Source organism: Triticum urartu, chromosome 1 (genome assembly GCF_003073215.2).
Source record: "Triticum urartu cultivar G1812 chromosome 1, Tu2.1, whole genome shotgun sequence".
Classification (NCBI taxonomy): domain Eukaryota; kingdom Viridiplantae; phylum Streptophyta; class Magnoliopsida; order Poales; family Poaceae; genus Triticum; species Triticum urartu.
Genome location: NC_053022.1, coordinates 563,928,631 through 563,943,552, shown reverse-complemented (window position 1 = coordinate 563,943,552; position 14,922 = coordinate 563,928,631). Strand labels below are relative to the sequence as shown.

General features: G+C 47.7%; 2 protein-coding genes across 2 annotated transcripts; both read right to left on the bottom strand.

The window, feature by feature from the left end:
• Positions 1 to 4,454: 4,454 nt before the first annotated feature.
• Positions 4,455 to 4,959, bottom strand: LOC125539652. The gene is made up of 2 exons (XM_048703156.1): positions 4,753 to 4,959; positions 4,455 to 4,678 (listed from the first exon to the last, which is right to left on the bottom strand). The coding sequence occupies exons 1-2, from the start codon at positions 4,887 to 4,889 to the stop codon at positions 4,501 to 4,503; spliced, it is 315 nt and encodes a 104-aa protein (XP_048559113.1). The 5' UTR covers positions 4,890 to 4,959; the 3' UTR covers positions 4,455 to 4,500.
• Positions 4,960 to 5,344: 385 nt separating this feature from the next.
• Positions 5,345 to 6,561, bottom strand: LOC125539642. Its single transcript, XM_048703144.1, has 4 exons — positions 6,525 to 6,561; positions 6,329 to 6,491; positions 5,799 to 5,989; positions 5,345 to 5,724 (listed from the first exon to the last, which is right to left on the bottom strand). Exons 2-4 carry the CDS (start codon positions 6,479 to 6,481, stop codon positions 5,547 to 5,549), a joined length of 522 nt encoding a protein of 173 aa, XP_048559101.1. The 5' UTR covers positions 6,482 to 6,491; positions 6,525 to 6,561; the 3' UTR covers positions 5,345 to 5,546.
• Between the last annotated feature and the right edge of the window lie 8,361 nt (positions 6,562 to 14,922).

Genomic DNA, 14,922 nt, shown 5'->3' with positions numbered 1-14,922 from the left:
TAACATCCATCTTTTCCCTATGCAAAAGCAATTGAAATGGTCTCGGTGGCACTTCTTGCAGCAACTGCATTTGTTGCCTTCATGCTGGCACTTCTTGCTGATGTGCTGCAGCTGCATTTGTTGTCATCTTGACTTCTAGGAATCTGCTCTCCGGATGGTAGTCCGTGAGTTTACGCAAGGGAGACGCTACCAAGGAAGCAGAACATGGAGAAGCTCCGATAAATTTGAAAGTGGTGGGCCCCGATGGCAGCTGCTCATGTATAGATAATTTTTCAAGAGGGCGTCATTTTTTTTTCAAAACTGAACATGTCATGATCTACTTGGTAGGTGGTACCTTAGTTCTTAGAAATATATTTGGAGATTATGGATGAGGACGGGCTTGTGTATGACCTTTCATTTTTGGGTTGTGTTTATTAGAATAGAGTTGTTCCCACTGTCCAGTATGTAGATTTTTGTTATCTGTGTTAGAATAAGGATGCACGAGCACCCCTCCTCCAGCTAGGGTTCCCCCGCCACCGCCGGCCGCCCAACGCCCGTCCCACCGCCTCCGCCATCTCCTCGGGAGGCGGTTAGGTCGGCGCGCGCCCCCTTTTCCCTCGTCCACCCTCCTTCTTCCTTCCTCCCCGCCGCCGCCGGCGGTCGCCCCTGGATCTGGCTGGCTGGTGTTAGCGGCGGCGGGTCCTCCCGTTCCCCCGCGCGCGCTCCTCCTTCCCGGGGCGTGGCGGTGGTGCTCGGCCGGTGGCGGTGCATGCAGTGGTGGTGCCCCCACTTGGCGGCGGGGCGGTCCAGTGGTGTTGGGCGGTCGGCCGCGCGCCCCCGACCCAGATCTGGGCCCGTAGGGCCCCATCTGGGTCCTCGCGGGCCGGCTCCGGTGCGACCTCGACGCCCTTTGTGCAGGGAGGAAAGGGAGCAGCTTGGAAGTGCGAAGGCGGGAGCTGTCCGGGCCTTCGAGCGCTCGGCCGGGCCTAGTAGGCTCCTGCCATTGTTTCTGGTTGACTACCGTCATGGACGGTGGAGGTGGAGCCCTCCCGCGTGCCGACGGTGTTGCTGCCCTAGTCTCGGCTCCTCTTCTTCGTTGTGCAGGCCATACTTCGTGGTGCCGTGGTGAGACAGCGTGGGTATCTTCGTGACTGTGTTGGCGCAGGGTGGTGGTCGGTTTGGTGGCGAGCTCCGGAGTGCCTGAGGTGATGGTTGGGATCGGAAGAAATCCACGTTGGCTTGGCCGACACCGACGCGGTGGCACCTGAGGGCGCGCCGTTTTTGTCGATCCTCCGTTATCGGCATTTGTTTCTTTTGTATTTTTTCTTTCATTTTTTTTGGGTGTGACTGTGCTGCTTCCGTCCCAGCACCTGTACATGTCGTTGGTTGTCTCAGATGGTTGCTTTGTAATGCAAAGCGGGGAAAACCATTTTTCATCAATAAGGATGCACTTGGATTAGTTTGCGATTTTTATGTGTAACCAGACATAATCTTTTTATTCAAATTGTTGGAATCATGTGCTTGTATTACGAGCTGTGTAACCTTACCATTTACGCTTATTTATTTTGGTGCTACCCATCTATTCAGTTGGATTGAATGCTCCGCCAAAGTAAACATAATAAACAATTAATTGAAGGAAGTGTAGCCCGGCATCGATTTCACGTGTCAGGTTGCCCGACCCAATAAGTGGTAGTTTTTGAATGATTCGCGTTAGCCAGGAGTTAGAGAACTAAAGGATTGCTATTGCAAGCATCTTCTGTGATGAAAGCCGAGGGAAAGGCCACCAAGAGATTCGGGTGGGTCGGCCTTCTAAATTACCTAGCTGCTTACGGTATTCCGCCTTGCCTTATCAAATGTAGCAAGAGTGTTCCTAAATTCAGTTTCTCTACATTTCAGTTCATATTTTTTCTTCTTCTTAAACTTGAATTCAGAAGTGCTGCAATCCCATCAGTCTTGTATCTAGCGTGGACTTGTTGGGCCTCAACTTAATATATGCACTTGGCTTGATCTGAGTTGGTATGCGTGGCGTACTGCTAGCTCCATGGGGAGAAATGTGTGGGTGTTTGTAAAATTGCACTTGTGATCACCCGGCGGTTTTGTTGTTGACAGACTTGATTAGACTGATAACACAACCGTCAGCGCGTTTGCTTTATCTTCACTGCGTAGTTTGGTCTGCGCTGTTTCAGGCATGTGCTGCTTAGTGAAGTGACAGTGCATGCCCTGGAGCTCCTATGTTGCTAGATGCAAGATCCTCTGTGACGTGCAGGTGTTCCTGAACCAAACACTCCACCGTCAGGTATGCCTCACCAGGCAGAAAAACTGCTGCTCTTCAAGCCACTACCAGGCACTACTTTTTCCCAGGCATGCAACCCAGGTCACGAACCAAACTGCCCCTCAGTGCATGAAGCACTGAGCTGCAGCCGCATGGGCTCTGGCTTGGCATGCGCGTGCTAAGGGAGTTTGCTCCATTGCAAATGTATCCCCGCAGCATGGATTAACCATTGTTCTGTATGGTTTCTGTCCACCTCAAAAAATGTTAAGTACTGAATTTGTGTGCTATAAGCTGTCTTCAGGGAAAAAAGGACCGAGTTTCTGCGAGCGTGTTTGACCTAACTGAATGTTAGACCAAGCTTTTTCTTTAAACACAATGTTAGACCAATCTTGGTTCGCGGCCGTACACAGTTTTTTTTAGAAAGGCCATCATGATTAGCTTTACTAATAAATAAATAAAAGCATTACATCGTCCACGAGCTTAGCGACCAGACAATCCGGAGGTTCGCCACTCGAACTAAGCAAAATCTTATTACAAAAACTATAATTGGTTAGCACATGCGCTGCCTGATTCGCAGAATGATAACAATGTGCATAGGTGACCTTCCCAACTAAAGTAGCTACGTCGACGCACTCCGTAAACAGTTGGAAACCCCGGGATAGCTCGCCTCCGTCGTGCGCATTCCACACCGGCTGGTCAACTGAAAAGTGCGCCGAACACATCGGGGTCGTTAAATGTTAGGGCGTAGTAAATCCATAGAAGTAAGAAAACGGGGTAAAATGCACCGGCCTGCACGACGCAAAGCTGTTGCAACCTAGCGGTGGTACTGTGCCCGCGTGTAAACATGAATGCCAAAAGTGCAATGAGCGTGGCCCTGCCGCTAGGCTTGTTATCTCAACTAGCGCTTGTTAAAAAACGGTTTACCCTATAACCGTCTTCATTAGCAAGCTCAAGTATCTCGGCTGGCTGGATTTTCTAGCGTGTCAAAAGTCAAACTGACAAATTTTATTAACAGAACATCCATAAAAAAAATTCACACAGCCGTCTAGACGTTGCAAGTTTTATTCATGCAGCGGCAGAGTTCCTCGGAAGTGGCCTCGCCGACCGTCGGCAAAGAATTGTCTGGCATGGAGCTTCCCTGGACCTGCCTGGGTCTGTTTGGTGTGTCCAGGGACAGTAGATACTAGCCTGGCATGCAAAAGCCTGAAAAGTGATTAGGGCACCTGGCAATATTATATTATATCTTTTGCATCAAGTTGATGGGCATAGGTTCCTTTATATACTATTGCACTGCAAGGCTGTAGCAGGGCCAGGGTGAAACAAAAAGCGCACGCACGCTAGGCCCGCCTGACCAGGTAAATTTCCAACAACTGAGGCTCGATCGAGGCATGAGTTTTTTCCAGGCATCTTGTCCAGGCCTTCAACCAAACTGACCCTAAGCCTCGCCGTCGCCAGCTCGGCGGTGGAGGTGCCGCACCTTGTTCCTTGGGTGTTCCTTCGGGGGAGAAGAACAGAGAGACATGGCGGTCAATTGGTTGGGTGGAGGTAGATGACAACAGGGGCTGGTGGATGTGAGCGTGAGTTAAATTCGCACAAGTGACCGGAACGAGGGAAAGTGAAGCACAGAGCGCGGCGCATTGCTGTACGACTAGAGCGGGCGTCTCTCCTGAAACTTAAGACGTTAATGCAGACCGAACACTTACGCATGAACATGACGCCGTGGCATGATTAATCAAGGATAAAACTGCTTGATCTATCTGATTCAACATAAGCACGTGCATGTACCTAAGCCGCTCCGATTTGCTGGCGTGTAAAAATGACGAAACGCCTGCTTAGGATTAGTGTTTATCAGTTTACACATCGATGTGCATTTGCTGGTGAAATCAGACATCAGAATTAACATTATCAAAAATAATCTTGCTTGCTTAGTCACGAGCAAATGGTGAAAACGTAACACCCATGGATGTTCGCTGGACGCAAATGCTCCACGTCGCACTTTGCCCGCTAGTACCCTCCGCTGGCCAACAATTAATCGTCCACAGCATGCATGCACAGGTACGTAAAGTCTCCACACGCATGGATCAGGAGTTCTACAGCGACCGATGTTGTGCGTACATGTCAGATGTGTGTAAGATGCCCAGGTGCTTTGCATGTGTGTGCCTGCCTGTAGCGCGGCCTCCATTACTAGCATTTTTCGCACACTAACAACCTTTTATTGGACCTGTGCCGTTCATAACCATGGCCCTCAATCATTTTGTTTCACTTTGCTTGCGCGCCTCCCCTCTTTTCTTCTTGATCCATTGCTTTTCATCTGGATGCAATTCAACGATCCTACCAGCGGCCATGCCCATGAGCACATACAAGCTGAAGGTCAAAGTCACAAATCCCATACAACGATCAAGTGGATTTAGCACTCGCATCATGCGCCTACAGGTTGGGTTCAGATGAGATAACTTGTTAACCCCACAAAAATCTTGTAAATAGAAGATGATTATACATACCATGTGCTGTCCCCGGGTCTAGGATCCACTTGCACGGCGAGCTCCTCGCGCAGCTGACTGATATGTTTGCCTGCCCTGCCAGGGATATCGTAGGTCCTTTCCGCGTGCGAAACCTTATCGTACAGCTCCTCTCTCATGTTATGGATCTCTCTCAGGAGTTTCTCCCGATCTTCACGGCCCTGCTTTGCAGACTGCAGTAGAGCATAAGATGAGTTCCTACATAAATGATCATGCAATGGAAAAATAGTAGTACAGACTGCAGTAGAGCATAAGATGAGTTCCTACATAAATGATCATGCAATGGAAAAATAGTAGTACTGGCTGGTCCATGGATCAAAGAATTTAGAAACGGGGTTTCGCTATTCGGTCCTCTGATTGATAATGCATCTTGCCAGGTCGAAAATAATTGTTATTTTTTTCCTTTTTCTTGAGGAAAAACAAGATCTGGATTCAATTTTGAGATGCCTTGGCTGTTTGGCGAATATTGGAGTTGGATTATCGAACGAGCTATTAGCACAACATATCTTAGTCCCCAGAAGATGCTTCTACTACAACTTAACTTTTTTTACATGTCAGCCTTTAAGCAGCAACATCAGCAGGAGCTGTGAACTCCTTATTTCAATATCTTCAACAAACATAGAAACGGGAGACACTAAAATAGATATAGCATAACATCTAGACAACTTGGTACCAACCAGCTAGATCGGTCATACAAAGCGATCGATGATCGTCCATGTAAGAACACACTAACAACCACTTGTTGGACCTGTGCCATTCATAAACATGGCTCTCACTCATTTTGTTTCACTTTGCTTGCGCGCCTCCCCTCTTTTCTTCTGGATCCACAGCTTTTCATCTGGATCCAATTCAACGATCTTACCAGCGGCCATGCCCATGAGCACATACAAGCTGAAGGTCAAAGTCGCATATTCCATGCAATGATCAAGTGGATTTAGCACTCGCATCTTGCGCCTACAGGTTGGGTTCAGATGAGATAACTTGTTAACCCCACAAAAATCTTGTAAATAGAAGATGATTATACATACCATGTGCTGTCCCCGGGTCTAGGATCCACTTGCACGGCGAGCTCCTCGCGCAGCTGACTGATATGTTTGCCTGCCCTGCCAGGGATATCGTAGGTCCTTTCCGCGTGTGAAACCTTATCGTACAGCTCCTCTCTCATGTTATGGATCTCTCTCAGGAGTTTCTCCCGATCTTCACAGCCCTGCTTTGCAGACTGCAGTAGAGCATAAGATGAGTTCCTACATAAATGATCATGCAATGGAAAAATAGTAGTACTGGCTGGTCCATGGATCAAAGAATTTAGAAACGGGGTTTTGCTATTCGGTCCTCTGATTGATAATGCATCTTGCCAGGTCGAAAATAATTGTTATTTTTTTTCCCTTTTCTTGAGGAAACACAAGATCTGGATTCAATTTTGAGATGCCCTTGCTGTTTGGCGAAACATGGAGTTGGATTATCGAACGAGCTATTAGCACAACATATGCTAGTCCAGGTTGCAGAAGCAATCGCACAAAAAAGATATGAAATTGGTGAGCCGACGGGGGTAAAGTACCTTGGCCGCCGCAGCAGCGGAGGATGTGGTGGACCTAGCCCGGTCGACCTGGGAGAGCCTCGGGAAGAGCCGGCGTTGCACCTTGTCCACAGCCACCACCGGCGTCTGGCCACCGCCGACGAGCCTCCTCGCCGTGACTCGAAGCGCCGCCATCGGTAGTCGCCTGCGAAAGTAGCACGGAATTTGGGGCGCGCAGCTGTTCTTCTTCTCTGATATAGGTTAGGGTTCCTCCGTCGCTCGCCAACTCCGATCCGTCCGATGGGGAGCCAAAATGTCGTCCGTTCTTTCTTCTTCTGGTTTCTTCTCTGGCCTTCTTTTATCCATCGCCATCCAACGAACGAACGTGGCCCGCCACCCTGCTAGCAAGGCCCAGCCCACAGGCAGAACGCCACTCCCCTTAAGCCAAGTTGGGTTTTCTCTAGGAGACTTCTACCCTCACGTTTAGGGTTTTCGGCTCTGGCGGCGATCCCATCGCCGTCGAGAGATCTCACCGGTGAGTCGACCGCTGTCTGCCCCCCTGCAAGATCACCTATCGGGGTGACAGGGGAGGGAGTCGGATCGGTTCTGTGGAGCAAAGTACCGCTGACGGGGAAACCCTAAATGGCGGACCGAGCAGAGTCGTCGTCTGCGGGTTGGTCTGGGAAGAACCTTGAAGAGATGCTGGAGCACCTGGATCTCCAAGATGACGAGATTGATGATGTGATCGTAGGGGAGGAAGAGGTAAAGAAGTATGAAGCGGATGCTAGGTGGCTGGCGATCGCAAAGGTGAATACGACCCGCACTTTCAGTTCGTCGTCGATGTTTGAGTGCATGAAATCAATCTGGTCGCTAGCACATGTCCCCAAGTACAGGGAGGCGGGTGAAAACCTGTTTATCTTCCAGATGTTCTGCCTTGGTGATTGGAAGAAGGTGGTGCACGGTGGTCCATGGCTCTTCAGGGGGATGGGGATGCTGATTGAGGACTATGATGGCAAGAAGGAACCTACATATGTTGATTTCGATGGATTGTACGTGTGGGCTCAGATTCACAATATACCCGAGCTATACCGCAAAGCGGAGGTAGTTGACCAACTAGCCCGACGAATCGGACGGGTGAAAGAGATCCAGCTAGCACCTCGGCTGTTCTATGAGGGCGACTACATTAGGGTTCGGGCGAAGGTTCTTGTCAACAAACCTTTAACACGGGTCACACCTCTGAATGTCGCGGGAGAGGGCAGATTGCGCCTTCTGGTCAAATACGAGAAGATCCCCTATTTCTGCAAGGTCTGTGGACTCATGGGCCATAACCATGAGGAGTGCGGCGATGGCGTTTGGGAGGAGAAACATAAGCAATGGGGGAGTTGGATGCTGGCACAAAGGAGGGAAACTATCCCAGAGCAGCAAGGCGGCTGGGCTAATCGAGGAGGCCGTTCAGGAGAAAGAGGAAGAGGCCGGTCTGGCCGGGGCACCCAAGCCCCTCGTCAGCGCTCGCCACCGCGAAAGCGTTCATCTCAAGAAGCGGGGTTTGACAATGCAGCGGATGAGGAGGAGGTCACCAGCCCTCTAAAGGCTGGGGATGCAAGGGAGAAGATGCACGATGCCCCAACAGCACGCAGAAACTTGAACCTAGCCTTGACAGTCAGCTCGGCTACTGCTGACGGGTTGGAGAGGAACAAAGCAGTCGTCACTGTTGATCCGGCTGCAATGGCAGTCCCGCCGCCACCCCCGGCATATGTGTCTCCGAGGGATGCCAAGAAAGCAAAGAAGGCGGGGTCACCGACGAAGCAAGGTACAGAGAAGATGGCATCATTGGCGGGCTCCTCCGGGGAGCACCGCCAGGTCCAATGAAAATACTAAGTTGGAACTGCCGTGGGATAGGCGATCCCGCGACAGTTCGAGAACTCCGCAACCTCGTGGAGCTTACTTCGCCTACTATCCTTTGCTTAGTTGAAACTCAGTTGCAGAAAAGTCGTGTGGAGGGTCTTCGTTCTTCTTTAGGTTTTGATTTCAGTTTTGGTGTTGGTAGTAGTGGTCGGAGTGGTGGCATTTGTATCTTTTGGAAAAATTCGGTTGACGTTGAAATAAAAACTTTTCGGAGTATCATGTGGATGCTTGGGTGCTTGAAACAGGGAAGGAGCAGTGGCGCCTCTCGTGTTTTTACGGGGAAGCTACGAGATCCCTCCGGTACAAAACGTGGAACACGATGAAAAGGCTGAGGGGGGAGAGCACTCTTCCATGGATGTGCATTGGTGACTTTAACGAGATTTTAAGGCCCGAGGAACAATTTGGGCCAAACGAGCGAGACAGTGCACAAATTAAAGCGTTTAGGGAGGCAGTTGATGTTTGCGGACTTGCGGACCTGGGCTACCGCGGTCTGGATTGGACCTGGGAGAAGAAAGTGGCAGGAGGGTACTTTTGCAGAGTCAGGTTGGATAGAGCTTTGGGCTCAGCTGACTGGTTTGCTCTTTTTCCCTTTGCCACAGTTGAGCATTTAACTGCCGTGAAGTCTGATCATTGTCCCATTCTGCTGGAAACAGAGCTTGTTGCTACGAGTATCCGAGCAAAGCAGAAGCGGTTCCGGTATGAGTGCATGTGGGAACGCGATCCAAGATTGGTTCATGTGGTTGCGGAAGCTTGGAATTCGTCCGGCAAAGCATAGACTGTTGGGGAGCTCTTTGGGAAACTCGCCTCTGTTGTCGGGACCAAAAGTGGGGGCGATCTACGTTTGGGGCGGTCAGGTCTGAGCTGCGGTCGCTATGCCTGCAGCTTGCAGAGCTGCGAGCTCTGCCAGACCGTGTGGGTCCGTCACCGGAAGAGGAGCGCGTGGAAGCCAGAATGGCAGAGTTGTGCTTGCGGGAAGAGATCATGTGGCGACAGCGGGCGCACATACAGTGGCTTGCGGAGGGTGATAGCAACACACAATTTTTCCACAGGAAAGCCAGTGCAAGGAGAGCAAAAAACCGCATCACAGAACTACATCGTACAGATGGTACGGTCTGCACGGACGAACAGGAGATGGCGAGTATGGCCACTAGCTTCTACGGTAACCTCTATGCTTCTAAAAACACAGTTGGGATCGAGGAGGTTTTGTCTCATATACCTCCCAGGGTGGACGCGGCCATGAACAATATGCTCAATGCTCAATATACTAACTCTGAAGTGAAAGCAGCACTGTTCCAAATGTTTCCTACGAAGGCCCCATGTCCCGACGGCTTTCCTGCACACTTTTTTCAGAGGCATTGGGAGTTGTGTGGTGATGAGGTAACCGATATGGTGCTTCGTGTTCTCAAGGGAGAGGATTCCCCGGAGGAGATAAACAAAACGTTCATTGTTTTAATTCCCAAGATCGCAAGTCCAAAAAATCTAGGACAGTTTCGACCGATCAGTCTCTGCAATGTGATCTACAAGATTGCATCTAAGGATCTGGCTAATCGGCTCAAGCTAATTCTCCCCGATATCATCTCTGAGGAACAGTCATCATTCGTACCAGGATGGCTTATCACGGATAACTTCATCTCTGCTTATGAATGTCTCCACTATATGAAGACAAGGAAGCTAAAAGGTAATAGATTCTGTGCTTTGAAGCTTGATATGATGAAAGCATATGATAGAATTGAGTGGAATTATCTTGAACGGGTGATGCTAAAAATGGGCATTAGTCTACGCTTCACTGAGATTGTCATGAGATGTGTTACTTCAGTCTCCTTCTCGGTCGTTTTCGATGGTGAAAAGCAAGAAGAGTTCAACCCATCACGCGGTCTTCGTCAAGGTGACCATATATCTCCATACCTTTTCTTGCTGGCAGCCGAGGGTCTCTCCTGTTTGTTGAAATCGGATGATCCGAATGAGTGTGTACGGGGTATTAAGGTGACACAGGAAGCACCCGAGGTAAACCATTTGCTTTTTGCCGATGACAGTCTCTTATTTTTTAATGCCACGCCTGAGATGGCGTCGCGGGTGGATTCTTTACTGCACCTCTACTGTGATGCTTCGGGTCAGCGCGTTAATAAAGAGAAGTCATCAATATTTTTTAGCAAGGGCTGTTCGGATGCTCTGAAAAATGATATCAAACAGATCTTAGAAGTCCAAAACGAGCAGCTCTCGGATAGGTATCTTGGCCTTCCAGCGGATGTGGGGCGAGCCAAGGAAGGGTCTTTCAGATACCTAAAGGACCGAATATGGAAGCATGTGCAAGGATGGATGGAGAAATCTTTATCCGCGGGTGGAAAGGAAGTGCTAATTAAATCAGTTGCCCAGGCTATCCCTACATATTCTATGTCTTGTTTCAAACTACTGCGGGGCCTATGCCAGCATATCAATAGCCTGTTGAGGAAGTTCTGGTGGGGATCGAAGAAAGGGGAAAGAAAGACTGCCTGGGTTTCATGGGAAGTTATGTCACAACTGAAGTGCATGGGAGGCATGGGGTTTCGAGATATCGAGCTTTTCAACTTGGCGCTACTAGCCCGCCAAGCCTGGCGACTCCTGACTCAGCCTGATTCCCTCAGTGCTCGAATACTAAAGGCAGTTTACTATCCGGCTTCATCGATACTTGAGGCAGAAGTTGGTAAAAACCCATCACAAGTCTGGCGGTCCATAGTTGAAGGGCGGGATGCACTAAAGCTGGGCCTTGTGAAGCGCATTGGATCGGGAGAAGGTACAAACATTTGGCACGACAACTGGATTCCCCGTGAATTCAAACTGCGGCCGGTATGTCCAAAATCAGTTGATCCACCTCAACTGGTCTCAGAACTAATAAATCCTATCACCTTCACATGGAATCGCACTATACTCCAGGAACATTTGTACGCGATGGATATAGAGGCAATCCTCAACATCCCTCTCAGTAGCAGGATACGAGAGGAATTTTGGTCATGGCATTACGATCGCAAGGGGATATTTACAGTAAGCTCAGCTTATAGGCTACTTGCCTCGACAAAACAGCAGCGTACAGATTGGCTTGAGCATAATGATGGGCATTCTAATGGCAAAGCAGACAGTCGCTCATGGGTAAAGCTATGGGGAGTACAGGTCCCATCCAAGGTGCGGGTCTTTGCTTGGAGACTAGCGAAAACTTCTATACCTACAGGGGCCGTTCGCAAGCACCGGAGCATGGTCGACTCTGCTGAATGCTCGCTATGTCATGCGGCCGTCGATACATGGCGCCATTCTCTCTTTGACTGCCATATGACGCCCTGTGTTTGGGCACTTGAGGATGAAGAAATCACTGACACCATCATCTCCAACCGAACGGACGATGCAAAGTTGTGGATGTTTTGGCCAGTGGATACCCTACCAACGGCGGCTCTCGCTCGTGTGCTGGTCACAATGTGGGCGATCTGGTGGGCGCGACGCCGGGCTATCCATGACGGCCAGTTCCAGAGCCCCCTGAGCACTCATGTTTTCATAAACAAGTTTATGGCGGAGCTGGAGCAAATCCCAGAGAGGGGGGCTCGGACCAGGGACCTGCTTGCAGCGTCCAGGGGCCTGCATGCAAGGAAAAAGGACCTGCATGTAAGCCCTCGGGTAGTAGCGAGGCAGCCCGTACAGCCTTCATGGTTACCGCCGGAAGCTCACGAAGCCAAGATAAATGCGGACGGGGGCTTCTCTAAAATCGGGGACAAAGGTGCTTCAGCAGTGGTTTGTCGAGACAAGCATGGCAACTACCTAGGGGCTTCTGCTATCATTCTCGAAGGCCTTCTCGACCCGGCAACTCTTGAGGCGCAGGCATGTAGCGAGGCACTAGCCCTCGCCACAGACCTCCACGTGCAGTCCGTGTGTGTGGCTTCAGACTGTCTTGAAGTGGTGACAAGGATAGCTCATGACTCCCCATGCAAATTCTATCCAATCCTACAAGATATCAAGCACCAGCGGAAGGCTTTTAGTGATGTTAAGTTTATTCATAAGAGTAGAACCCATAATGGAGAGGCTCATGCCTTAGCTAAGGCTGCTGCATCCCTCTCTCCCGGATGCCACATGTGGCTTTCTTCTTTGCCTGATATCATCTGTATTTCCATGTCTTTGAACGTTCAATAAAGGATATAGATTTCGCTCAAAAAAAAGTTGGGTTTTCTCTCCTTTTCTTTTTTTTCTTAATTTCGTGATTAAAGTCTGTAAACATTTTATACAATTCGTGAAATTTTTATTCCATGTTTTTAAATTATTTTGAACGTATTTTAAAATAAAAAATCCCACGATATTTTTTAATTCATGAACTTTTTCAAATTTCTCAAAAACAGGTAAACATATTTTCCCAAGTTATGCTATGCCAGTTTTCAAATGAGATCTATGTAGGTATCGGTATGATGCAGGATCCAAATGGTCGATCTAGAATCTAGATTCATTATCGGTGCAGCCTTGACGTGTTGCGGTTTCTTGTTTGTCGATCAGAGATGGTGCGGCCTTGGCTCGCGGAGCGAGCCCGCATTATCTGCATGCCGTATGCATATGCCGTTTTGAACACTATGCACATGCCTTTTACAAAAAAACACTTTTACTTATACTTCCAAATATTATAAATAAATATATTACAAAAAAACCATTTATGTAATTTTTTTGGAAAAATTTTGTTAACCAAGCATTTGAAAAATGTTAAATGCATATACAGGAAATGTTTCACATGTATACAGAAAAAAATGTATTTAGAAAATGACAATCCAAGCATTTGAAAAAAAATATTCTACTCAGAAAATGTTGACCATATCTTCAGAAAATGTCAATTAAGCATTTGAAAAATGTTAAACATGTATAGAAAAACTGTTGACCATGTATTCAAAAAATTATAAAGCTGTATTTGAAAAATGTTAATCAAGCATTTGAAAAAAATGTTAAGTGTTTATAGAAAAAATATTGACCATGTATTAAAAATGTTAAGCTTGTATTTGAAAATTTTCAATCAAGAATTTTAAAAAACAAGGTTTTTACAGAAAAAAAAAAGTTGCTCATGCATTCAAAAAAATGTTAATCTGGTATTTGAAAAATGTTAATCATGCATTAAAAAAATGTTGAATGTGTATATAATTTTTTTAATCTTGTATTTGAAAATTATTAAACGTGTATTAGAAGAATACATTAGATATATACCAAAAATGTGTTTAGAAAAACAATGAAAACTCAAGACAAAATAAAAGAAAACCAATGAAAAATGACAAAAGAAAAAAAGAAAACCAAAGAAAATGAATAAAAACAAAATAAATAGAAAAGGTTGTGAAAAACAAAAAAGAAACACAGAAAACCAAGAAAAAATAGTAAGAATCGAGAAAGAAACGAAGAAAAACCAATAAAAACAATAAAAAACAATGAAAGACCGGCCCTCTCTTCTTCAACTAGGTCGTGACATACTACCTTAACGCGAACCGGACGATGGCGCGGTAGCTAGCGGCAATGCGCTGCAACTGAACGATCCTGGGTTTGATTCCCATGCGCCACCCTTTTCTCTACTTTATTTGTTTTCGGTATAAGCTAATGGGTCGGCCCATTACTTTAGATGCTTCAGGCGAGTCGTACTTCGGGCTCGCGATAAGCGAGATATAGCCTTTGCGGGCCTGGTCCAGGTCTCCTCCCATGCGGAGCCGGCTGGATGTTTCTGGGCTGCTCACGTGAGATGCTGGGCCGGTTAGGTGTTTATGGAAGTATATAACTTCTGGGTGTGCCATGGCCCGACCGGCCTACTGTTGGCTACGCCACATATCACCCTTATGGGCCGCAAAGCCCATAAGTTAGTATGTCAAAAGAAAAGCACTTTTACTTATACTTCCAAATATTATAAATAAATGTATTACAAAAAACATTTTACGCAATTTTTTGAAAAAAATTCGTTAACCAAGCATTTGGAAAAACAATTCTACTCAGAACTTCTGGGTGTGCTCACATCAGATGATGGGCCAGTTAGGTGTTTATGGAAGTATAGAACTTCTGGGTGTGCCATGGCCCGGCCGGCCTACCGTTGGCTACGCCACTGCTCATATCACCCTTATGGGAAATGATTAGAATCATCCGGCCAATCTACACCTCATGATTCGTCACATCGAGAGCCAACCATAGTTCCACACACCGCAAGTCTTAGAATTTTGCAACATCATTTATGTTTCTGAAACATGGGAAATGACGCTGGCCAACAATTAATCGTCCACAGCATGCATGCACAGGTACGTAAAGTCTCCACACGCATGGATCAGGAGTTCTACAGCGACCGATGTTGTGCGTACATGTCAGATGTGTGTAAGATGCCCAGGTGCTTTGCATGTGTGTGCCTGCCTGTAGCGCGGCCTCCATTACTAGCATTTTTCGCACACTAACAACCTTTTATTGGACCTGTGCCGTTCATAACCATGGCCCTCAATCATTTTGTTTCACTTTGCTTGCGCGCCTCCCCTCTTTTCTTCTTGATCCATTGCTTTTCATCTGGATGCAATTCAACGATCCTACCAGCGGCCATGCCCATGAGCACATACAAGCTGAAGGTCAAAGTCACAAATCCCATACAACGATCAAGTGGATTTAGCACTCGCATCATGCGCCTACAGGTTGGGTTCAGATGAGATAACTTGTTAACCCCACAAAAATCTTGTAAATAGAAGATGATTATACATACCATGTGCTGTCCCCGGGTCTAGGAT